The 21,576-nt window shown below is 39.6% G+C and overlaps 1 protein-coding gene across 2 annotated transcripts; it reads right to left on the reverse strand.

Moving 5' to 3' along the window:
* Window positions 1-1,386: 1,386 nt before the first annotated feature.
* Window positions 1,387-10,081, reverse strand: LOC127413760 (cartilage intermediate layer protein 1-like). Of its 2 annotated transcripts, none has more exons than XM_051651196.1 (9): window positions 9,775-10,081; window positions 8,882-9,031; window positions 7,801-7,851; window positions 7,396-7,665; window positions 6,921-7,094; window positions 6,510-6,824; window positions 4,979-5,087; window positions 4,508-4,665; window positions 1,387-4,380 (listed from the first exon to the last, which is right to left on the reverse strand). In XM_051651196.1, the coding sequence occupies exons 2-9, from the start codon at window positions 8,946-8,948 to the stop codon at window positions 2,027-2,029; spliced, it is 3,498 nt and encodes a 1,165-aa protein (XP_051507156.1). In that variant the 5' UTR covers window positions 8,949-9,031; window positions 9,775-10,081; the 3' UTR covers window positions 1,387-2,026. The 2 variants fall into 2 exon arrangements, with proteins under 2 accessions (XP_051507156.1, XP_051507149.1); XM_051651189.1 differs by having other exon boundaries at window positions 8,882-9,036.
* Window positions 10,082-21,576: the final 11,495 nt, after the last annotated feature.

Below are 21,576 nucleotides of genomic sequence, written 5' to 3' on the forward strand. Positions count from 1 at the left end.
TGGAAAAAGTGAAGCGCTGTGAATACTTTCCGGATGCACTGTACATTGGTTAATGCACTAGGTGTAATGAACAAATTTTGACTGCATTTAGTAGTCTTGGTTAATGTTAATTTATAAATACACTATTGGTCATTGTTTGTTCATGATAGTGTGCAGTATAATGCATTAGCCAATGTTAAAGGGTTAGTTCACACAAAAATGAAAATTCTCATCATTTACTCATCCACCTCATGCCATCCCAGATGTGTATGTATCACTTCTGCCGAACACAGAGTTTTTAGAAGAATATCTAAGCTCTGTAGGTCCATAGAGTGCAAGTGAATAGTGATCAGGCCTTTTGAAGCTCCTAAAAGGAGATGAAGTCAGCCTAAAAGTAATCCATACGACTCCACTGGTTTAATCAATGTTTTCTGAAGCGCTCCAGTTGATTTTGGGTAAAAACAGACCAAAATATAACTCCTTTTCCACTGTGCATCTTGACAGCAGTCTCTTGGCACAATCATGATTTAAAACTCTATTGCACTTACTAGTGCTTGACGCATGCACAGAACGCTAGATGGAGCTAAAGGAAGTGTAATCAAGCTTGAAATCATGATCACCAAGATTTCACTGTAAATCATGCTGTCATGATGTACAGTGAAAAAGGAGTTACATTTTGGTCTGTTCTCACCCAAAACCAACTGGATTGCTTCAGAAGACATTGATTAAACCACTGTTGTCTGATGGATTATGCTGACTATCCAAAAACTGGAAAATGTTCCTTTCGGAGGCTGTATACCTTTTAATGAAAAAAAGGTGATTTTCAAACTGTTGCAAGACCAGTTTCCTAAGTGTTCCATTCATTCATAAACACTGTCGGTTAAGCCATTAACTGATTAGCAAGTCAGCTGCCTATGTTTTCGGATGCAGCCGACATCTGATCACCATTCACTTGCATTGTATGGACCTACAGAGCTGAGATATTCTTCTAAAAATCTCTTTTTGTGTTCTGTAGAAGAAAGTCATAGACATCTTAAATCATGAGAATTTAATTTTTTGGTTGACTAAACCCTTTAATATATGCAGTGTTTTATGATAAGAATTTATTAGTAAACATATGTAGTATAATTAATAAATGCTTTAAAAGCTTTGTTTATTGTTAGTTCATTGTAACTGTTACCAAAAGTATGTTAGCTCTTGGTGGAAGATTTTAATGATTACTTGCTAAAGTAACAGATAGATGGGGCTTGTTTTAGTTTGACCTTTTCTCTCTTTACAATAGCTTCTACAGGCATGTATGAAGTAAAATGAAATGCAAGCTTATTCATAAAAATATTTTTCTAAACTTTGGAGAGAATCATCTCACAAAATGATTAAAATTGAAGTCATAATACAAAGACTCAAGGGCAGTGTTTTTTATTTTTATTTTTTAAGAATTTAATTTAATAAAGTCATTGGTTTTAAACAATCACTTGGTATATTTTTAGAGTTTGGACAGCTTCAGAGATTTTCAAATTAGTGCATGATAAATGGCACATGTTTGGTTGGGTGGAAGAGGGTTGTCTAACTGCTTTGTCTTTGGTACTCTGAAGAATGCAATAAATATTCTATATTTACAGTTTCAAGTAATAAAATATTTGCCACAGTACAAGTGAATAAAAATGCATAAAAGAAAGCTTATATGAAGCGCAGTTTCCTCTGGAGTTGCTATTTCTAAAATATAGTAATTTTTGTAATGTTTTTGTTAGGTTTTAATGGGGTAAAAATTGTGAAGTTAATTGTAAAAAGTATTTGCTATGCAATTCATGAAATGTGTAATATTGTTTGCCAGTGTACATCATTATCAGCCATCCTAAATGACTGTGATTCACTGGACTTTACCCCAGCCATATACAAGTACATCTGTACTTTCCTCACTTCCTTCTGGTTCTGAAATGGCTTAAATTCAGTAACTTGGAACTGAACTTGATAAAAACTCCTATAAGAGCAGCCCCCATTGGAAATGGGTCTGTTTTGCCTCATATAGGGTTAAGTTCTGCTTGGGATGTCAGCCAACGGTCTGGGCACGTGTGTAGGAATAACGAGTACTCCTCTTCCTACTGCGAGGTGCTGTTGAGCCTCCTCTCTGTCTCCTGTTTCCTTGTCCCTGCCGTGCACTTCCAGCTGTGGCCTGCCCCAGTGAGTTCTGCATCTGCTGGAACATACTCTGCCTATTGACTTCTTTATCACCACAGATGAATGTCAGTGCCACACCCTCATTGCTCTTCATGACTCGGGAGGTACCATCTGATGTACCATCAAAGCAACGGCCAAGCGCAATTTCTTTGGCTGTGCGGGGGTCTTGGTCAGTCACTGTATAGATACCATAGTTGTGGCCCAGTGGGTCCAGAGGAGCAAGCATAGTGAACTCATTTGTGTCATTGTTGACAGCCAATGGGAGATGATTTACCAAATATTCCTGTAGCATACTATTTACACTGTCTCTCTTGCAGCTGCCCTGAGGAATTACCTTTACAAGAGTGCGATCCACTCGGTTCTGGTCGTAGAGCATCCCACTGCACTTAAATTCCAGACACACTGCAGAAATGGTTGATTGGTCCCTGTCTCGGATGCTTCGGTTGTCACGTATACCATACAGTTGGCCAACAGTTTTTGGGTGGGTACCCCCCATATTGCGAGAACGAACATTGAGCTCATGGGCACTGTTGAATTTGACTTTAATATAGCAAGCCCTGTATTCCATGGGCTTTGGCCACCAACTCAAGTAGTCTTCCGTCCAGCTCATTGGATCATCCTCATTGAAAGGCACTGTGTTGTAATCATAGCGATCTCCCTCGACTCTTGAGAAACGGAAGTGAGCTGCGCTGAATGGAGCTTCCTCACACTCTTTAAGTTTGTCATATGAGTAAACTGGACCATTGGCTTCCTCAGCTGCATTTGTCCTGGGTTTGGCCACATTCATGCTGAATGCTGTCTTTTTCATTCTGGGATCATCATGGTCTGTGCGTTTATAGTTAAGTTTATTCAAATAGGGTTGCGGGACACCAATGCTGTTCGGATTCAACTTTGGAGATGATGCTACTGCCTCAAGCTCTTCTCCCCCAAGGTTGGCCATGACATAAGCTGTGTATGCATCTGCTTTTTGTTCATCACAGAAGGCTGGAAGGCATGCACCATTTGGACCAGTGATGACACTGTCAAATCTACCCCAAGCCCGAGGGTTAGTTGAAAACCCTGGTGTGGGCTCCATATTTATTAAAGTCACAACAACTCCTTCAGTTTGCTCACTCGGCATAAATCGTTCACTGCGGAAAGCTCTCACTTTCACATAACATCTCCTGTTCTCGGGTACATCCAAGTTAAACAGTCGCCTCTCACGGATTTCCATATTACCTATAAGGAAGGTCCTCTCCTCTCTTTTTCCTCGTTGCTGTTTCTCAGCATGGAATTGCCCCTCCTCCTCCCACAATCCAGTATCAGGATTAAGGGACCACAACTTCATAGTCTTTAAGTGCTCAGGCATCTTCACTTGTGCTGCATCGAGACGCACTTTCACCTCACCAGCATTGAGTGGCTCCCCTCCTTCCTCATCCCTGAAGTCTACAGAGAACATTCCATAAGTCCTCAAGGGCAGAGTATCACCTTCATCACCGATGAAGCTGAGGTCACTCTGGGCAGCTGCTGCTGTTGATACATCCCTGGGGTCCAGGAAAGTCACACTGGCCTTGACATTCCCCATAAATACCTCTCCATTTTCTTTATAGAATGTGTTGGGTGGGATCTCAATCTCAGCAATAGGGTCCTGGCCCTCAACCTCACCAAGGTCTAGCTTGTTAGTCTCTCTTGAGCTAATGGTCACAGCTGGCTTTTTCCTCAATAGCTTGATCTCATGGTACACAGCTCCACCTTTGGTATTGAATGGTAGTACTTTGGTAGTGTTCACAAACTTCTGCATGTTGTCCACAAATGTGATGACCAGACGCTCTGTGTCTGTTGGTACCTGGATTGAAAACATGCCTTTGTATCCAGTTCGGCTTACTCTTGAGCCATCCATGTAGATATGTCCAAACCTCATGGGCTCACCAGTGTCTGCTGCAATAGCACGTCCACGAACAATAGCTTTGGTTCCCACACATGTTTTGCAACCACACTGAGCTACTACCATGATGGGTAACTGATAACCCTGACATTGAATTTCTTTTTCCTCCATGTTTGAAATTCCACAGCAGTAGGACACTGAATCTTTGCATCTGATGCCATTATCCAGCTTCCCAGTGCATGTGGATATAGGACATCTACCCACATCGTAGTAGAATGAGTTAGTCTCTTTTTGAAAGCAGTCATGTGGAAGCTGGATTAGGTGGGGATCAGGCTTAGCATTGCATGATGGCTCATTTTGTCCTTAATATGGAAATAGATGGAAGGAAAACAGATTATGACTACATATCACACTATTTGTACAGTAATTTGTCAGGTAAATGTTAGGATAATATTAAGTGTTTGTTGCTTGCAGAATGAAAGAACACACCGATAACTTTTAATGTGGCTGGTTTGGATTTTATGGCTCCATTCTCATTACTGGCTCTGCAATAGTATTCTCCCATCTGGTCCAAACTGAGATTCTTCAAAACCAATGTCTCGTCATACTGATTTTGTCTCCTGTTCAGCAGAGTACCATTGTGGAACCTGAAGATGGACACCATTGACTAATATTGTTTTCTTGTTCATGATAATTTATTGTTGTCATGCTGTGTAACAGAATGTGTTAAGAAAATCACCTCATGTTAACTTTAAGCTGTCCTCATATAAACCGGTCATATTAATTAGAAGAAGTACAAGAGATTGAGGTTTTAAGTCAAAGTGGCTTTCTGTGATTCTCTACGCATTGTTGTTTAATGTCATCAGAAAGGAAAGATTGATTGTAATCCGCTGAAACTGCATAGTAAGCATCAATTCTTGTCAAAGAGTTGAGTTTACAGCCATAGAGTCTTAAGCTTACCATTCATAGTGGTCTGGTTCAGGTGAGCCATCAACCTTGCAACAGAAGACAGCTGTTTGACCTTCCCTTCTGGCCTTGTTCTCAGGGTTTTTCAGAACATACAATTTTTCTGAGGAACACAGTTAGTAATATTGCATTTACTAAGGATTTTGTTACATTTCAATAGAGTATTTACTTTGCCAACATGAGCTCTTCAGAAGGTTGGATTTGGCTGTTGCAGTTGTTTGTATGGAAGTAGTCATCTTGGCTTCATTCACACATTAAATATATGGAATTGACAAACATATTTACCAGCAGGCGTGACTCTTAAATAGATAATGGGGGGGGGGGGGTGTGTGGTTACCAAGATATTCGGTGCATTTGACTTCAACTGAGCCTTGATTTACTGATCGGTGAGACTTTCCGGTTGCAGTCGGGGGACGAATTGAAAAGAGAGCCATTAGGCCAGACACTTTGCCCTTTCCATCGTGTGCAGAACCTTCATCAGTCATGGTAGTTTACGCGAGGTTTGCTTGCTTTATTGCAGACGAAGTGGATACGATAGAAATTCAAATAGACAACACATTCAAATAGACAACTTCAAATTTACATATAATAATCAGAAACACCATTCTTTTGAATAGGGCACATGCTGCTTAATACAGTGCCTTTGTGTACAAGAAGAAAGTTCAAAATAAGCCTATATTATTTTAATACCAATAAAGGTGTCAATATTTTGTATCATTTTAATTGTTTTTTATGAATAAATATATTACTATGATAAACATGATATAAACATGATGTATTGTTACAAGAACACTGATTTGTGAGAGTTCAGTGGACCTGAAGGTGTTAGAATAAACAAAACACATGTCATCGGAGAGTCTAGCCAATTATGAATAAGCTGTGTTGTCATCAGAGCTTGTGCAGCTGCTTTGGAACACCTGCAACTGCTGAGCCAGGCAGTTGGTCTCGACTCGCTCTCACGGCACTTTGATGGCATACGTTTGATGGTCAATGTGGTGCGGCGGTGGCGCAGACTAAGTCAAACTAAATTTATAACCGGCATGCACTGCTTCAAGTCAAGCGCTGATTGGTCTGTGCAGCGCAGCATGAAGTCAAACACGCCTTAAATGAGTAGTATTAAGCTGGTCATGTGATCTAAAGATGGCGGCCCCCATGACGCAAACCAGCATGATGCAAATAAATCCCCTTCCTTAGGCTACTGATATGATTGTATTCTACAACTCAAGAGAGTGTACATGATTTTTTTTAAATACTATTTTTAATGGTAAAAACTTTTTAATGAGGAAAGATTTTTGTTTGTTATTCTGTAAAATGTAAGGTAATTTCTTTGTTTATAGAACGTGGATGTCACTCTTGTTGATAACCAAAATGTGTAAGAGCATAACTGTATTTAGCACATTACATTGTCAGTCCTGTTTCACTTTGCTTCTGTGTGAATGTAGCCAATGTGTGTAGTCTTGATAATTTTGTAAAAAATGCTAAGGCATTCGGCAAATGTCTTCACAGTAATTAAAAGCATCATTACTTGCTCGCTCTAGCTTCAAAATGAGGATGGAGGTACGTTCGCTGCTTTGCGGCACAATGACTTTGTATGGAGTGTGATTATGCAGCTTGATCATCAAAGTAGTGTTGCCATCTGGGCAGATTCCAGGGATTTGGAAATGCCCATTGTGATCAGTAATGGTATAGAGTTTAGGGCTTGGACCAGCACGGAGGACGGCAGCTCCTGGTGCAGGGAGACCCCCCGCACTACGGACTGATCCAAGCACTGTATGATCCTGACACATACAGCCATCACACTCAGCGTTTACCCTGCCCATCACACACTGCAGATTACAGCCTGAGGAAGCAAAGGGAGAGAGATTTTATACTTTAGTTATTGGCTAGAAAATTACTCTTCGTTTTTAATCTTTTGGAAACTGAGCAGATTTGTTACCGGGGCAAGGTGGCCCTTGGCATGACCTGGCTTCTACAGCTTGGCCATTGCATTGCTTGGAAATGGATTTGCAGGTTCTAGAGCGATGCTGAATTGCCACCTGATCGCAGTGAGCTGGACACGGACTCCAGTCTGACCATGGACTCCATATCACTTCAATGTTTGATGGATTGTCTGAATGGAGAGAGGGATTTCTTTGCTTATGCTGAATTCAAAACATATGTGGATTATACTTTTGAGAAATTAATTCTGCAGTTATCAAACAACAAATGCACCTTTTGCATGCCTAATTAGCTCAATCATTATCAGAGCCTCCCAAAAAAAAAAGTGCACAATGAAATGCATTAGCAAACTCTGAGCTTTGGAGGAGGGTATTTGGGTATAAATAAAAGATTACTTGAAGGATTATTCCCCAAAACCACTGCACAGGTTTCAACATGTTTTACTTGTTGCTTATTTGGTCTCATTTACTTACCTTTTGGACACAGGAAGCGTACAGCATAGTTTGAGCAGTTCTTTCCAACAGGCTGTTCAGAATTGATACACCAGAAACCCACAGCTGGGTCAGCATGTACTCTTTCCCCAGTGCTGCGAGCTGGGATCCATTCGGTAGTGCGTGCTTCTAGAGCTCGAGGAATCTCACACACACGGGCTCGATAATAGAAATGAATGACATTCAGCTTCTCATAGTCTCCTTTCCCTCCAGGGTGGTCTACATTGAACCACGTGGTCCACTCATAGTCATCTGGTGACAAGGAGAGTTTTTGATGATTTTAAATGCCAAGCTCTATGACCTTAAAATGATTGACTTACAAGAGAGTTTGGATCACCTTTTTAAATGTTACAATAGCTGTGTTGTCAGACATGCATACAAACCTACCCTCATCTGGGTTTGGTCTCCCTGAACTTCCACTGATGCTTTTCCATGTCCCTGAGGAGGAAACAACTGTTCTTAATCTGCTTTTCTTTCAGAATCCTACCAGTTTTATCTTGCCAATTACAGAAAGTCTGCAGTCTCTAGAAAACACTGTTTTACTAGTCTGTTAAAAGAAGATATAGTCTACTCTTGCGGGTTAAAAATTGGTTTAATATAGGGATTACTTTGATGTAGGGAAATTGTAGAGAATTTTGTGTATTTTAGGTTAATAAAGGCTTATTGTCATGGCTTATTTATGGCATAATGGAGCATTTCAAGGGGCACTCGGTAAGTTTGTTGCATTCACACCTAGCGGCATAGATGCAGCATCACACAAAAACAGAAGTTCTCAGTTACTGATGCCATTGTAGAAATGCGCTTTTCGCAGTCAGTCATGATTATTTTATTCTGATAGTGAAACTGTCCAATAACACAGGGAATATCAAGATGAAGTGAGCAGTATCTGGCTGTTCATGTGATCTAAGCACGGCGGCCCCCATGAGGCAGCCCAGCTCTGTCATGTAAAATAAATAGCTTTTATTTGAACACGGATATGTCTGGAGTCTTCATCTCAACTGAGTGTACATAATTTCAAACATATTTCTAAGTGCATCTGTTATGCTGCATGTTGTCTTCCATCTGTGCAACACTTCATTTTCATGTGATTTCCACCAAATTACTCCAGATTAAGTAGCCTGTGCTTTTTTTTCTTACGTCAGAGTTAAACATGATTTCCACTTGTGGTTCTGTAACACACTATGACTAATTGCTGACAGGTGGTTTGCTAGCTGCTGGCTTGCAAAATACCCCAGCTTCTAGATTTATTGGGGACACTAGAACAATGGTTGCCTTTTCTTCAGTAATGGGTTTGCTGAGAGCCAGTTGTCAATATCGTGGGGAAATTTTCAGCCTCTTCCATGAGAAAAGAATGAGATGCCAGACAGCTGCATTACAACTTGCATTAACAATCTAGTGTGAAAAGTGCTAATAAAATGATGGTTTGTTCATGTTGTTGTAATGTTCAAAGGGGTTATGCCAAACAAACCTTGTGCAAAGGTGCCTGTAATTGCCATCAGAAATAGGTGAAAGGTCCATATTGAGAGGCAGCCCATCCTGGCTCTCTTTTAATGACCTCTGATCTCTGGTAATGGTCCTCTTACACAGCTCCACACTAAAAATAGTCCAGCCACAGATTCTGTGCTGATCAGAGAGAGAGAGAAAAAAAAGTATTTTTTTCTTTTCTTTTTTGAAGTGAAATTGACCACATTGTTTTTATTTCATGAAATCAAACAGGAAACCCCAGGAATCCCTTCCATTTGTCTTTGTTCAGCTGGCTATGAACTCATAGCAACCTTTCAAGATTAAAACTGACCAGAGACAAATTCTAAAATTGGTGTGCATTTAAAATCATTATCTTTTAAAGAGACTTAACTCTGACATTTGGAAGGCTTAAATAATATTAAGGTACAGTTCTTGTGAAAAGACAAACTAGCTGTAGAAACAAAGCTTAAGTACTTTTTAGCTGCTCTCAAATATCACATCTGTGAGAGCCATCACTGTGTGTCAAGGGAATGCACAGCTTTTTTAACATTCTGCCAGAAAACTCAGACCTAACTACACAAAATCCATATGTACAAAAGAAACCCCCACCATAAACTGTACAATTTTTACTCCATGGTGTCATAGCAAAAAATATTTAACAATACACAGTCAATTTGCACAGTGCCAAAGAGAAAGAGGATGAAATTCTTAAAATATGTTAGCCAAGAATATCCAGTAGGGTTCAACAAATGCTAAAAATCCATACAACCTTTGAAAATCAAAATCAATAATGAAGAAACGACATCTTGCAGGAGACAATTAGAAAGCGTCCAAATCCAAATCCACAAAAATGGTTGCAGTAAAGAAAGAAAAACATAGCTGAGAATGATACCTTACCAAAGCAAAAGTTTCTTGGTGAAATTGACAGTTCTTTTACTTCTGCTTGTTTCTGTGATGTGTTTAGGGAGCAGTAGCTAAATAGTTAGAGTGAGAAAGAGAGAGAGGGTGAATGTGCAGTCCAGGTCTTTGTCCGTCACTTATATAGCTCAGCCCTCAGCCATAAGGTCGACTCTCTGCAATTCTCAGAAAACAATGAAATGAGTTCAACACTATCCACTGCTCCTGTAGAGTAGACTAAAGGGCTGAGTTTCAGAGCATGGGGTGTGCTGGAACAGCATTCTCAGTTTTTAGAGTCCTTATACTACTTTGACTACATTATAACATTAACAGATCCTGAGATGTCAGCACATAGAAAAATAGACACAGAGTCACAAAAAAATAAAAATAACAATGATTCACAGGTGAAATATTTGTTGATGGGATTTTTGTGTTGGGAATATCTTTCGTTATGTAACATCCACAAATATGTCATTTCTCTAAGCTTGCTTTCATTAACAATTTAGTTTACTGGTCATAAAGACATCTATGTATTTAAAACACATGAAAGAGATTATTTCTGTGACTCATAAACTCAAACTCTTTAGCGTGTTCCTTCCCATCTGTCCCTATGAATGTGTTGATAAACAATATGAAAGTGATGTATTGCAACAAAGAGCCAACAACAAAACACTATGCCTTTGCAGTCATGATGTCAGATTTTGCAGAACACACCCGCTCTATCAGCAGAACGTGAACTATGTGTGATTGAAAACTATAAGGACTACCAGACTCCCTAGGGTGAATGAGAAGTCAGATATGGAAAAAAGAGGAAGGTATGCATAAAATATAGCAATCGTGATACTTCTTGGGTCCGGGTCCTTTAAAATCTCATTTTCTTTTTGCTGATCTACTCATATGAAATCAATAATGCTGCTGCAAGCTAATCTTTAAACAGAGCAATGGACAACGTTCTGCGGTCCAAAACAGCTAAGATTAGTTTCAGTCCAGCAGCCTTGTTGAATTCACTAACATTGCTTCTTGATGACTGTTTTGGCCAAATTACCACAAAGGAGCCTTAAAAGCCTCACTTACTCCTTACACACAAAAATACTCACACATGTACATAAACTAAAAAAATAAATAATTCAAGGCACTTTTCTGTAAACCAATATTTTTTTTCAACAATCCGGTCATCAAATACAATATGAAAGGACAGAGATCTGTGCTCATTTAATTTTATCACAACATAATCACACGGGAAATAACGTGTTCGTTTCTAATGTTTTTCTACCCAAATTCGGATTTGATGTGCTGAATTCGGGACAAGCGGCACCCAAAAATAGCCCTTTCTGTGCCTTTGACATCACATTCCTTTTGATTTCCAGCTACCATCATACTACATTTGCAAAGAATTGAAAGAATGGTGTTGTGGTCTTGTATTGTTATTGTATTGTTTTGGAAAATCATAACAGTTGCCGTTCTCTAAGTAATACTGAAATGAGTTGTATGAATCCTGCATCTCACCTTGGACACTAACTACTCTTTTTAATACTGTTTTAATGATCTCACGATCTGTACCAAATCGCCCTAACACAGGAATTGCAATATTCACTGTCCAGTAAACATGAGGTAATATTTATTGGTGCTGTCTGCTTTTCCATTCATGTATGCAGTGCTTAATACATTGCCTGGAAAAAAAGGAATTGTGCTGGCATACACTATATCCATCTATGTGGATTTAGACTTAATATATCAATAGACCGAATATGAATTTCTGCCATTTTTTATACATAGAACAAAATGTATATATTAGAAAATATTAATGATGGAATACATTTTCAGACACAGGCAAATATAAGACCATTAACCACAGAGATGTGGTCATGGAGTGATCTAACAGAAAATCGTTGACAGGAGGTTGAATGTTTAGTCGGTCTGTCTTAAAATTGGTCTGTGCTTTCTGAAATTCCGAACTGCACCCCAGTGGTCAAAGCTGGAACTACAGCCGTGCGCATGCAAACCTTCACACCACACTGCACAAGTGCCAGACTTTGAATGGATGTGAAGTAAAAGGCACAGTGTGTCCAATTTCCTGAAGCATTTGAGCAGTTATTAATGTACGCTAAAATACTCCTAACACAAACCCGAAACCTAACCCTTACCAAAATCACTGTGGGTAAAGTGGTAGTATCATTCCAACAAAACCATGGTAGTACCATGGTTCCTTCTACTGTTTTGTTAGTAATGTAACACATAACTCTTCTTCCAATTCCACATCAGCACCAGTTTTATAACTGTTCTGCGCTCTAATCTTCTGTGAAGTTATACTCTGAGTCTTTATGAGGAGGCCATTTTAATGTGAACTGCTGCCCTTTAAAGGACCTTATTTCTCATTAATTGAGCAGGACAGGTCCTGTAGGTGGGCACACAGAGGGGAAGTGGAAAGATAAACAAATACAAGCAAACACACAAGGTTTGTCTGTTGCCTAACAACAGGCAAGGACTCAAGACAAGTAATGGCACATCAGGACGTCTGTACGGTACACGTGGTTTGTAGTTGCCTAAAGTTTGGAAAACTGACATGGTGTCCCTTTACTGAAGCTGGAGGAACATAATCAAAGACAACCATAACAATTCAAACCAAGTTCCTGTAATCTTAGTAAATTGAGTAAAGAATGGTGCCCAGTAAATTAGAGCATTTAAAGTTCCCTCTCTTCAAACTCTTAAAAGGTCTGGACTTTATCAAAGCTTCTGTTATGCTTCTTGTAATAATGCAATGTTTCTGGTCCAGCAGTTTTCATTAGTGTTGAGTAAGGCTTCTGTTCTAGGAGTTTTTAATTGTTGCCATCAAGGCAAAACTAAACTTGACCAGCAAATAAAGGTAGTGCCTAAACTGAGCAGGATTTGGATCTAAATTAATGCAGTGGTTTGGAATAGTGTGCTGGGGTTTTTGAGGAAGCTTGATTTAATTACTTCACCAGTGAAAGTATGCAGCAGCTTCTGGTAGGGTCATTAAGGGGCCTGGACCCCCAGGAAAAGGACATTAACCCCTTTCCTCTTGGCATTCAAAATTATGTGCACATTCCCTGAAATTGCTAAAAGCTTCGCAGATGACTCACTCTGAGGTAAATCAGAATGGAACCTGTGGATCAAGAAAATATTAAACAGATTTGTGGGAAATTGTCTTGTATGCGTTTTGTTTACCAGAGAAGTAGGGTTGATAATCACATAAAGAGCTTCGCAGTTTCTATTGCCGTTAGCACAAATTGTTGTTTTACATCTTACTCTTTATTATTAGTTCCAAGTATAAACCACTGTTACACTCCCCCAACTTTGCCTAAAAGACTGAATTTAGACATTGGATTGGTGTTGCAGATTTGTTTGGGATTGTTTGAAAAGTTAAAAATATTCCCCCCATTTGCCTTGATTTTGATAACAGACACATTTATCATAACTAAACTAAACACTATGCTGTAAAAGTATTGTTCAAATTTTAGGTCATGTTCAGGGTTGGGGAGTAATGGAATACATGTAACAGGATTAAGTATTAAACATACTAAATATTAGTAACTGCATTCCACTACAGTTACAATTTAAATTGTTGATAATTAGAATAGTTACATTAAAAAATATCTTGATTACTTTACTTTGGAAAACATATAAATTATGCGCATATAAATAATGCGATCCAAGGAGCTTTTTACGTCAGCTTAAAAAAAAAAAAAAAAAAAACGGTTAGAAATGCTTTGACAGATGAAACATAAATAAAATAAAAACACAATTACATGACTTGTCAATGTTTTTATGCGGTTAGGGTATTTATTTATTTATTTATTTTTTACAAGAAATGCTTACCAATGTAGCCTTTAACATTGTATAGAAAGCTACAAATAATATATTTTCTGCCTCATTCTATGAACAGAATCCACATACAATCAGAAAAGGATGTCGTTGTGTACAGTCTGCGGGGTTTTGAAGTTTGAAGAAGCAAAAATAGTTAACCTTGTGTAAATTGTCATGTGAACATTTAGCTTTATGCTAAGCTAAAATGCTATTGTGTTTACATCAAATCAAATTGCTTTTATTGTCACACAACCATATACACCATATAAGTGCAATAGTGTGTGAAATACTTGGGTGCAGTTCTGAGCAACATGCATCTGTTACCAGGCATGATTAAATTTTATAATGAATTCTATGAAGAAAATTCACATTAGAGTATAACTTTTTTTTCTCTAGTAAGACCTTTGGTATTAGGGCAAAGATGTACAGCAAAAAATGTATTATTAATGATCGTTTAAATATTGTTTTCCTGTAAAGATATCAAAAAATCCTTAAAACAAGATACATTTACTTGACTAGCAAAACAGCATACGATATTTATGCTTTTTTTCTGAGTATGTTTTTTTTTTACAGTGAAGTGTATTTTCTTACATTATTTACTTGTTTATAGTCAAAAGTAGTGAAAAAAAAAATCTGCCAGTGCTGAAGATGGAATCCAAAGTATTTAGATTAAGTTACTGACCTTGAGTAATCTAATGTAATACATTACAAATTACATTTTACAGCATGTATTCTGTTATCAGTAGCAGAATACTTTTTTAAAAGTAACCTTCCTAACCCTGTTCATGATATCTACAGAGTTAAAGAATACAATCTTATTGTAAAGTGTTACTCTGAAATGTTTTTGATTTTTACACCTTTAAAATTACCCTATAACCTGGCTGTGGGGGGCATCTTATTTAGTCTTGTCTTGTCTAAACGCATATGTCCGAATGGAAAGTATTAGAAGGCACTGACATGAAGTAATGTTGTCTGGTAAGAAACTTGCATAATGGAAAGGAAGGCTAAAAGTAGACTCATTCAGTGTCCAGTCTGTCCAGACCTCTGTGTTTTTTGTCACGGTTCCAATGGATTATTCAGGATTTCTTTAACTTAGAACAGTCTTAAGAAAAGAAAAAGTAATTGATCTAGTGGTGTGTGTACGCAATGTTGCGTGAATTACAGTTCTGTGATGCCATTCAGCTCTGAATGCTTTTAGACTCGTGAAAACATACAGACATATAGCCATATAAAACATGTTTTAAAGGACATGTTCAACATTTACACACATGCATTTCACCTCACAGCAATGAGCGGTTTCAGTGTGGTGTTGGCTGAAGAGGCCCTGCAGCTTTAAACCACAAAGAAACGCAGAATGGACCATGAAATTGAAAACATGTGGCAGACCTGCAAGATGAATAAGATGTGCTTACAACATACTAGGGAAACAAAATCTTCCATCTTACTCTCTAACATTAATTTGTTCATTCTTTCTCAGCATCTCTTTCACTCAAACGTCAAAATAGGGGAAACATACTTCAGATCTTCCTGTCTTTACATGATGGAACAACATTTTACAACAATCATTTTAATTGTCAGAAAATTGCTTTGAAGAGTGAAAGGGTGCCATTAAGAACCAATGAACAAGCTTTTATTGACAAGCCATGACTTAATATAAAGGCTTTTTAAAAATGTAAACCCTACTCTGAGTGCCTTGGACCACTAGAGCATCTGTAGCTTTTATTGATGTTCATGTCCTCCAGCACAATGCAGATATGACAATATGGCCTTATTTGATTACAGCAACAGCTGTGACTCTAATTCAAATGTTCTGGGGAATAATTCACAAAAAGTATGTACAGATATTGCTGTTAAGAAACATTAGCTTTTTCTCTCACACAAGTCCACTCTGGAGAGGCTGGTTGAATTGTGATGTTTGTCCTCCTTAAAGTGTCCTATTTTTGTTTTACCCTAATTTGTTTTCCCTTATGTTTGATACTATAAGAATGGAAGTAGTTTTTAGGAAACCACATCTAAAAACATCTGGCATTACTGTGTTTGTAAAAACATCATTAACCTAACTGTAAATGTGCTCTACAGTTACAGACCATTTAAAGCATTCCAATGGAAAAATGAATAGAATGTTTTAAAAATAAATAACAGTATAAATTACAGTAGCAATCAAATGCAATTACTATTTTGTGATTTGATTCAATGGCAGAATGTGATATTACTGTAAAAGAGAACAACATGGATAATTGCTTTGAAAAGACTTGCCAATGTAATCAATGCAAAACAACAGTTGATGGAAAGGGAAAATGTAGAGATGTTGATAGTTCTCTGGTCTTTTCTCAAGATTTTAAATTATCCCACTGTTTTTTTCTTTGTTAATCTGTTTCAAGGTTTACAAAAAGTGGAAAACTGCTATTTGAATTTGTATTCTCTTAATTCATTCCATTATATTCAGCAGCATTTGCAAATTACTAATGAGTTGTGAAATTTCAGCACTGTTGATGGTTGGTTTAAGGCCATGAAAGGAAACTTTAAAAATGTATTTAATGTTGCAGGTCTGTTTAGTCACAGCACTGTTCTCACACAGATGGATGAAAGCCGCAAATCTGCTCACCTCATGTGGATTTTTACATGAGGAATGCTCTGTGCTCTTAAATCTTTCTTGACAAACAACAGTAAGAAAAGCTAGACTTTGTGGAGTCCAAAGATCTAATGTGTGTTAATAAAGTTATGTGTGTGATGTGTGTAATTCAGAGATAGCAGAAGAGAGAGGGGGAGACAGAGATACTGTATAGAAAGACAGAGAAACGGGTGGAACATCAACCAGTAAAGGGACCTGCGAGGCAATCTGTCTTCTGCCAAACTCAAAGTGACCCTCTCAAGATGTAGCTGTTGCAATCACAGTGTTTATCACAAACACATTACATCACTGTCTAGGACCTCCTGGCTAGCCTCCTTCCCTCTCTTCCTGTGCTCACCATCTTATCAAATCTTGATGAAGGGGGAAAACCTAGGAAAACTGATATTCTGGAGTGACACTTTTGGAAAGAAAAGAAAAGAAAGAAAGAAAGAAAAGACCCTTAGGAAAACATCGGTTTCTCATTTTTTAATTAATTTTTGGGCTTCTGAAGGCACATTCAGATGTTATTAGAGAGCCGCTGACCTAAAACAACTTCAGACCTGAGGCTACTCTGTAAATCACTACAACACGTTCTTGCACTTACATTCTCTTTTTAAGATCTTTTAGGAAAATTCATCAAGTTCCTGCAAATTGGTCTTCCCATCATTTATGTAATTGGTAACTTAGGATCATTTCTAAGAATTATTTGCATCTACAAGATTACTCCTGATTCATTTATCTATTGTTTGCTTTTCACGTAGTCAGCTAACAAGGTCACTGGGACTTACTCCATGGATGGCTTTAAATAAACAACATTTAAAACTTTTGCTGCTTAAAATCAATATGCCACAAGAGGCCATGTGTTATAGTGGTTTTACAACTGATGAGGGTTGTTCTTAACCCCCATACCCATGGTAAAATCACTGTAATGCATGGACTTGAGTGGGTTATTACTTTTATAAAATGGCAAAAATAAAAAAAAAAAAATTACAATTATCATTACAGTTTTTCTCGATCGCTAAAGGGCCTATTTACACTTATTCACTTCATGCATGCATTTTAACTGAACAGATTGCTATCCGATTGAATAAGCACATTCCATTAACACCTGACTACATTAATGGAAAACATTGTTTAAACCCTTTACAATAAAGATCTGTAAAGTTATTTGGATTTTTTTAGAAAATTATCTTTAAAATACAGTGTCCTGAAAAAGGGACGTTTCTTTTTTTTTTGCTGAGTTTGTGTGGCTTGAACAGCCATATTCATTTACATTTGACCAGATTCATCTGGAATGCGTCTCAAACCACCTCCAAAAGCGGTTTGAGAGATTGGATTGCAATCTGTCTCGAAAGCGTTTCAGAGGACATTTACAGCTGGTCTTTACATGATCAGATAGCTATCCAATTACTAAAAATGCATGAAGTTGCCAAGTGTAAACAGGCCCCAAGACACATTTCAGAAAACAATTCACCATTTTCTTGAAACTATAAACACATTCTCAAAACTACACATAAGTTTGTACAAACCTCAAACTTCCACGTCAAAATCAAATATGTCACTCTAAAACATCTTCTGCCAAAATTAAACATTGGCTTCAAATCACACACAAACCCAGCAAATACACAAACTATTTCACCAGCTAGAACACATTAGTGTGATAAATTCAAAACACTGCTACAAAAACATAAATCAACCAAGGAGAATTTGCAGGTCAATCTGTAAATATTTTGAGGTTATAGCACATCATACTGTATAAAATATGGAAGTATACAGGTAAACACTGTAAGGCAATGTTCAAAAAGTTTGAGTAGCCTACATTACAGTACAAAATAAGGAATATTGCATACTGTAAAACTGTATGCCCGTCAGTTCTTGCAGAAACACAGCACATGTTACAGAAGAACAAGTACAGTTGGGCTAGACAAAGTGGATATACATTTTCACAAATGAAGTGTCAAGAAAATGCCATAGGTACAACATTTCACAGCATGTACAGTACATAGTACAGTAGCCTCTAACCTGCAGTAATGTAGCATTGAAGCCCTGTATGTTACCTTACTTGTCCACGCAAAGCAAATTGCAGTAACTATAGTTAGGCTAACTGTTTCTTGCCTGAAGGTTTTAATGGTAGATGTAAACATAAAACGACTCAGATGTAGTTGGACTTGTTACCCAGCATTGCTATACTGATTTTATAACATACACAGTACATACTGTATGTAGTTAACATAACATCCCTGAAACCTGAGAATCTTTTATGAATTAGATAGTAAGATCATCCCACGTGTTTCCTATGTCCCCTCTTAGCTAACTGAAAGCTCATTTCTCCTCATAAACCAGTTTTAGCCCGTTTCACTCTCACATGTTATAAATCCAATCTTATATACATGGCCTACTGCCTGCTCATTGGATGTTTTTTTTTCTTCTCCATAGTCTATTTAAAATGTTTTTGGACACTGTCCATAAAATATATCTGCCTATTAAATGGCATTGTTCCTCAATGGTCCAACCTCTTTTAATCCAGAATCTTAGTGTTGCTTTTGACATGGCCAGTAATGGTATTCTCCCATGCTACATTCAGCAGTAGAGTAGGTTGCTTTGTCCTGAAGTGGTTTGCCTCTTAAATACATTTTCTGTTGAATGTTATAATGTTTCCTTTCTTTACTTTTTGATTGCCTTGATAACATTAAAATGCTAAATACCTTTAGGCCAGTGGTTCTCAACCTTTCTTCCTTGAAGCCATAACCCACCCAGTGCTTGAAGGCACTTTTTCAGAAGAGGCTTCTTTCTTGCCATCCTGCCATGCAAGCCAGCGTTGTGTAAAGCTTGGGAGATTGTTGTCACATGCACAGACCGATCAATCATAAGTTGCCTTTGGCCTCTTGATAGCTTCCCTGATCAATATCCTCCTGGCATGGTCATCCAGTTCGAGGGACAGCCCGATCTAGGCAAGGTTTTGGTGGTGCCATGCACTTCCCATTTCTTAATAATGCTCTGAATGGTACTCAGAGGGATAGAAACTTTTAAATCTTATGCCTTTCCCCAATTTTATCTCAGAGCCCTTTTGAAAGCACCTTTCCAACCATGGTGAATTCTTGAATTCATTACTATACTCTACTAGCAATGGAATCCTCAGAGAACAGATGCTTTTATTCTGAAGTAATCAAAACCAATACAACTGATGTCAGGTGGGGTCCAATTAGCCAGGTATGTGATCTGAAAGGTGACTGGTTGCACCTGAGCAAGTTTGTAATAGCTACACTTAGGGGGTTGATCACTCATCTAAACCAGGTATTCCCTATCTGTCACTCACTCGTTGTGTCGATGTAGTGACATTAGGGGTGACCCTTGGGAGCCCCAAACACCTCTGCTTTTTTTGAAAAAAGGCCAATGAGAATTGGCGAGTGGAATTTGCATGCCACTCCCCTGGACATACGGGTATAAAAGGAGCTGGTATGCAACCACTAATTCAGATTTTCTCTTCGGAGCCAAGCGGTTCTATTCATTGAAGCTGAATTCATCCGCAAAGCTCATTCACTTCATCTGCTGGATTCTACGGCGCATTTCAGCGGCTTCTGCCCCTCTGAACCCGTGGAGTGCAGAGAACGCCCCTGGACGCATCGGCAGAAACAACTAAAAGAATATATTATAAAAAGAGTATATTTTATTTCTAAAAGAGCGGCACACACGGAATGTCTTTTTAAAGATGCCTTTTCGTTTGTGTGTTATTCCTGGTTGCGGTCGATATCTCTCTGCTTCTGACGGCCACGATCGCTGTCTTACGTGTCTGGGCACTGCCCACGCGGAGACATCGTTTGTGGATGAGTCATGTCCTCATTACGAGAACATGACCATGGCAACATTGCGGTCGCGGCTTGCTTTTGTAAGCACGGACCTCCCATCCCGATTGGGATCTCGCATGAGACCGGCGGCTCATCTCAGCGCGAGTTCGACTTCTCGTTCGGAGCTCTGGAAGACGATGAGTTATCGAGCGCAGCATCAGAGAGCGGGCTCATCCAGTCTGATGCAGAGGCTTCAGCTCGGCTTCCTCCTTCGGGAATGGTCGCCCAGTCTCACGCCGACGCGGAAATGACGGACATGCTTTCCCAGGCGGCCGCGAGCGTTGGGCTAGAGTGGAACCCTCCACTCTCCCGTGAACCCTCGCGGCTCGACGATCGGTTTCTGGGCACGGGGCACCACCCACGGCCACACCCCCATTCCTTTCTTCCCGGAAGTGCATGAGGAGCTGACAAGATTGTGGGAGGCACCTTTTACTGCCCGGTCCCGGTCTTTCAGCTCCCCCGCTCTCGCTACCCTCGATGGCGGAGCGGCCAGGGGGTATTCGGTGAAGGGCGAGAATGCCGCTATCTTGTGTGCGGAGATCGCTACCCTTCTGCACAAGGCCGCGATAGAGCCTGTCCCTCCAGCCGAGATGAAGAAAGGGTTCAACAGCCCTTACTTCATCGTACCGAAGAAAGGTGGTGGGTTGCGACCAATCCTGAACCTGTGAGAACTGAACCGGGCTTTGCACAGACTCCCGTTCAAGATGCTGATGCAAAAACACATTCTAGCAAGCGTCCGGCATCAATATTGGTTCGCGGTGGTAGACTTGAAGGACGCGTACTTTCACGTCTCGGTCTTACCTCAACACAGACCCTTCCTGCAGTTTGCCTTTGAAGGCCAGGCATACCAGTACAAGGTCCTCCCATTTGGCCTGTCTCTGTCCCCTCGCATCTTCATGAAGGTTGCAGAGGCTGCCCTTGCCCCGCTAAGGGAAGTAGGCTTCTGCATCCTCAACTATCTCGATGACTGGCTAATCCTTGCTCACTCTCGAGAGTTGCTGTGTGCACACAGGGACCTCATGCTCCGGCACCTCAGTCGACTGGGGCTTCGGGTCAACTGGGAAAAGAGTAAGCTCTCCCCGGTTCAGGGCATCTCTTTTCTCGTTTTGGAGTTGGACTCAGTCTCGATGACAGCACGCCTCACAAACGACACAGTCGGTGCTGAACTGTCCGAAGGCATTCAGACTGAGAACAGCGGTTCCACTGAAACTTTTTCAGAGGCTCCTGGGGCATATGGCATCCTCAGCAGCAGCCACACCGCACGGGTTGATGCATGTGTGACCGCTTCAGCACTGGCTTCAGACTCGAGTCCCGAGATGGGCTTGGCGTCGTGGGACACATCGTGTGGCCATCACGCCGATCTGTTGCCGCCATTTCAGCCCTTGGACCGACCTTGCATTACTATGGGCAGGGGTTCCCCTAGAGGAGGTCTCCAGGCGTGTCGTGGTTACAACAGACGCCTCCAAGATGGGCTGGTGCACCGTATGCAATGGGCACACAGCCGCCGGCTCCTGGACTGGC

Source organism: Myxocyprinus asiaticus, chromosome 2, assembly GCF_019703515.2.
Source record: "Myxocyprinus asiaticus isolate MX2 ecotype Aquarium Trade chromosome 2, UBuf_Myxa_2, whole genome shotgun sequence".
NCBI lineage: Eukaryota > Metazoa > Chordata > Actinopteri > Cypriniformes > Catostomidae > Myxocyprinus > Myxocyprinus asiaticus.